The sequence below is a fragment of the Pteropus vampyrus genome, unplaced genomic scaffold, assembly GCF_000151845.1.
Source record: "Pteropus vampyrus isolate Shadow unplaced genomic scaffold, Pvam_2.0 Scaffold56, whole genome shotgun sequence".
Classification (NCBI taxonomy): Eukaryota; Metazoa; Chordata; class Mammalia; order Chiroptera; family Pteropodidae; genus Pteropus; species Pteropus vampyrus.
The window spans coordinates 4,494,194-4,498,882 of NW_011888837.1; the positions used below are offsets into that span (position 1 = coordinate 4,494,194).

The 4,689-nt window shown below is 34.7% G+C and overlaps 1 protein-coding gene across 1 annotated transcript in view; it reads right to left on the bottom strand.

Moving 5' to 3' along the window:
* Positions 1–4,689, bottom strand: part of CCDC158 (coiled-coil domain containing 158) — an 85,257-nt gene that overhangs the window by 31,757 nt on the left and 48,811 nt on the right. Inside the window, exons 17-18 of the mRNA XM_023530854.1 lie at positions 1,746–1,904; positions 681–773 (exon numbers count right to left, since the gene is read on the bottom strand). Coding sequence (XP_023386622.1) covers positions 681–773; positions 1,746–1,904 — 252 coding nt within the window. The remainder of the gene's footprint in view (positions 1–680; positions 774–1,745; positions 1,905–4,689) is intronic.

The following is a 4,689-nucleotide window of genomic DNA, read 5'->3' on the forward strand; positions in this document are numbered from 1 at the left end:
TTATATAATTTTATTAAACAATATCACTCAAATAAATTTAAGAAAAAAAAGATAAAAGCATTCCAGATGTGAAAACACACGTAGGGTGGTATACTACTACATTGGTTCCTAACTTTTACCAGACTCCACACCAGTGCTAACATACTGCTGAGGAAGATCATCTACAACTATGGAGTGCTCTAGCCTGTAAAGGTATCCATTACTGAGGCTTCAAAGTATGTCTGCAATTTTAAAATATATTCAGAAAATAGACATATGTTTCAGTGGAAAATACACTGTTTTTAAAGAACACGTTTTCGGTACGAAGATTACATTATTTTTGTCATTTTCCAAGCAAGCCAAACACACTTGTACTTTGGGCCTTTGCACTTGCTTGACCCTCTGTATGCAAAGCTCTTCCCTCAGGCATCCCCAAGGCAGGCATTTTTGTGTTTTCTTCACTTATTATAAACTTGGCATCACGCAAGGTGCTTCGATTTCTTATTACACATGAAAAGGGTAGGTACAGCATGTAAGAACGTTTGTATAGATTTTATAATTGCTACTATCAGATACAGTTGAAAGTACACTTGAATGTATCTAAGTAATCAAATAAAAGTATATCAAACAGAAAAATTTTAGGAAACCAAATTTTATTGAAACTTGTTTACGCTATTATTTATAATGAAAAAAGACCTTACTTTTACATCCAAAGTGTGTTGAAGTTTTAGGCGCACAGATTCTTGTTCCTGACGTTGTATTATATCTTGACATTCTGCAAACTGCAAAGACGCCTACAATCAAGCAACCACATATGGTTTATCTTCCATTTTTAATGCAATTTAATTTCATTAACCTGTAAATGCAGAGTTGCCATCTCTTCAAGGAAGCCTCCCCATTCTTACTTAGCATACTATATTACGTTTATCTATTTATTTGTTTTATCCAGTAAACAGAACAATTGGAGGCCATGTCTTTATCCTCTGTATCTTCAGCATCTACATCACGTTTAGCATGTGGGGGGCACTCAAAAGAATGAATAAACTAAGGATGACATGAACAAACAGCTTTAGCAAATTAAAAAAAAATACATAAAAATAACCACAACTGAAATTCATTTAGTCGGTATATGTTTTAAGACCAAAGCTGGTATAGGTGAGATCACACATCATTTTAACTAACCATGGAGGCTCTGATATCTTAAGAATCAAGGACTAGTTTGAGTAAAGTTTTAGCCTTCCACATTTTTCAGGTGACAGGAAGAGATATTTATTCCTCCATAATAAATGGCAATGACAAAAAATATAGTGCTTTAAGTTGCATTAAGTTGCATTTCTCATGCTTTAAGTTGCATTTTCTTCCTGCATCTTCTGGACCCCACAAAGTGCCATATATTAGCATTATTTTATCATTTTACTGATATTATTAAGACTGTATTCTACCTAGTGTTCAAGCCATTCTTTGGCGGCAAATTATATTAGAGACATTTGTATTTATTCAGTCCACTAAGGACACCAGGAGCATCTTATATCTTACTGCTCTTGTGACTGTGTTAGCCTGAAAAAAGATAATTTTGTAAGAAGTATGCATTATAGCTATGTTTTTAAAGCTCAGAAGAACCTTCTCTTGTGTTTTCCTTGTATTAAGTGATTGGAATGTAATACAGATTTGATTCCTATCAATATGGAGCTTTTATTCAGAACAACTCTACTTAGTTAATAGCTATTTAGTTAGATAACTACTTTACATATTTAATTAAAAACTACCTTATCGAGAGCAACTTCCATATTAGCAACCTTTTCTTTCAAACGGCGTTCCTGAGATTTCAGAACTTCTAGTTCTCCAGCCATCTTGTTTTTCTCTGTCACAACAGTACTCAGTTCTTGGCTTAATTTAGTCTTTTCTTCTTTTAGAAAATGTTTTTCCTATAATTATAGAGGAGAAAATATCAGAAATTATATGCTGATATAGATGCTGAGATATGATGAAAATATTAAACTGTTATCTAAAAATCTATCTGAATTACAGTTGAATTCATATGCCATTTAATTGCTTCTGAGTTGGAGTTGGGAGCTCCTAGAATTATGTTACTATGTACTCTTGTTTTTATCACTATTGGTACTATTACTTTTTTCTAAGCTTAATAAATCTTTGATAAAACTTACAAACTATGTAATAACTATATTGTCATAAAAAGGAACAGCATATAGTAAATTGAGACTAAGTAATCACATACCAAATTTTATTGAAACTTGTTTAAAATGACAGAAAAGATTTAAAGCAGATGAATTTATGTAACTGCACACAAACTTCATTTCTTTAATATATTTTTTTCTCTGATTCAAGCTGGTTTTGCTGGATAATGGCATTGTGACTCACTTGCTACTTTCCACCCTTATCTTCTGTGTGCTGCTTCTTTAATCATTAAACTTTAGGACATAAGATTAACAAGCCTCCGGTCATGAGGACAATGGGTTTTGGTTGAACTCTAGACTAAGGATAACATCCTGGCTTTAGATGTGTTTCAGTCCCAGGGTCATTGAGGCAGAACAACCCCACCGGCCACAGGACCAGAGCGATGGTACCATGGACCGGACACAATGATCAATTACCTCAAAGCCCTCCAATCCTCCAATTAGTAGCACCCACAACCCAACTCCCTTAGTTTCCATGACTACTGATTTTTCCCTATATAATCTGCACTCTCAAGACACCTGGAGAGCCAGGCCTTTGAACGATAGCTCGCCTGTGTCTTCAAGACTTGCAGCTCTCTAATAAACTTTACTTTCTTTGCTGCAAAACCTGCACATATTTCTTTTTTGGCTTAGATGCACACAGGCAGACGGACCCCTTTTTTGTCCCAATAACATTTACTTGAAAGTTTTATGGATTTTTATTTTGTTTCATGGTTGAATGTTCATTTCACAGAGGTCTACTGCATTTCCCTTGACATAAAAAGAAATAGGATACTCAGTTCCTGCTCTCAAGTCACTTATAGTCCAGAGATGAGAAGGAATTTACTAATATATTTACAGAGTCTTTGGTATTCAATAAAATTTCATTAAAATTAGTTCATTTCTTTAAAAAACATCATGGAATAGGTAGACAAAAAGAAATGTATAGTAGTCAAGTTAAAATACAGACCTCGACTTACTGAGTTTATATTTCTTTTATATTTTTTTCAAAGAGAAAATAGCTATTTATGGTAACAAGGTAGAAAGTATTGCCATTTTAGTGCACATTTTGAATGCAAATAATTCTTCCTTTTCTGATTAGTTAGCAGAAAAGCCTTCAGAAAGAAAGAGGGATTAATTTTACAAGCTGCTTCCTTTCATTTTAAGGGAATGTCATTGAGCTTTGATGAATACCTTCCTTTAGCAGGGGTAGGCATCTCTGATGCTAGCAGGCACTACCTTTTAATGCCCTTTTTAGTATCCTCAGGGAGGATGAACAGGAGCACTGCTTTAGGTTCCAAATAGGCAAATAAGGGGTGAAGAAAAGGGAAAGATTTAGGAAAAGAGAAAAGGAGGGGAGAAAAAAATAGGAAAGAAAAAAGAATACATTAAGTCCATATGACGAGGGGCATGTTCAAATGTATGCACATATTTGTTAATATTTAGCCTCATTCTAAAAGAGTATGTCCGAAGCTCATTTTGGGTATGGGGAAAAGCAAGTTCTTTAGTTGCACTTATTATTTTGTACTTATGCTTTTTACTTTCTCACCTTCATTATGGTCAGTTCTAACTCTTCTGTCAAAAATGCAAATTTGTTCCAAAGTGTGATATAGCAGAGAAAATTTGAACGTAATAAAAATTTCACATTTATTTATACAGTTCTATTTATGAGAAATACAAGATCAATGTAGAAAACTGCACCCGCTAAACAGAGTTGCATAGAAATACACAAAAAGCATACATCCACTCGTCAAACGACTGTCAGCTACCACGGCTGACTTTGTATTATGAGCCACATCCAAGCACATCTGGTGTTTCAGAAAAATCCGCCTTCTACCCCTTCATAATAACTCACAAGCTGCAACCTTTCAATGCACACTTCCACAAGCAAACTTTAGGTCTTTTTTAAGATAAAGGGCCAGAGTTATTGTAGTATTATTAACCATAGAACATGTGTAAAACTGTGCTACCATTTTCATTAGGTTCCTATTTTTTTGTCATGAAATTTGTTAGTGTGGTGCTCCTGACCCATTGTTCCATAGGCTGTCGGTTTTTACTGCACGATTTTGCAGAGCACAGTGAATTTAGGAACGCATGTATTGTAATATAGCGAAACTGTGCTTTGTTTACAATCACTCCCTGTCTCTATCAGGAATTTCCTTTTCTCCCATTTCCTGCATTTAACTCTTTCAAGATTCTGCTCAAACATTTCTTCAGGAACCTTTTCCTCATTTTCTCAATCAGAAATCACTTCTTCTCATTTTTCCACTATACTTTTTAAAAAAATCTCTGCTATGTCTCATTCTGTTTTGTGGTGTATTAACGAGTGGACATATTGGCTTCCTCCCCCCTGAGGACAAGGACTCACCTTATTTGCATTTGTCATTGCCTCTTCCAAAAATTGTATCTTGCTCTGAAGGGCGTCTATCTGACCTCTTTTAGCTGTGATTTGCTTTTGCATCCCCATTGCCACTTTCATAGCTGGAAAAAAAAATAAAAGGAAGTAAACTGCGCCTTCGTTTTTAGAGTTAATAAA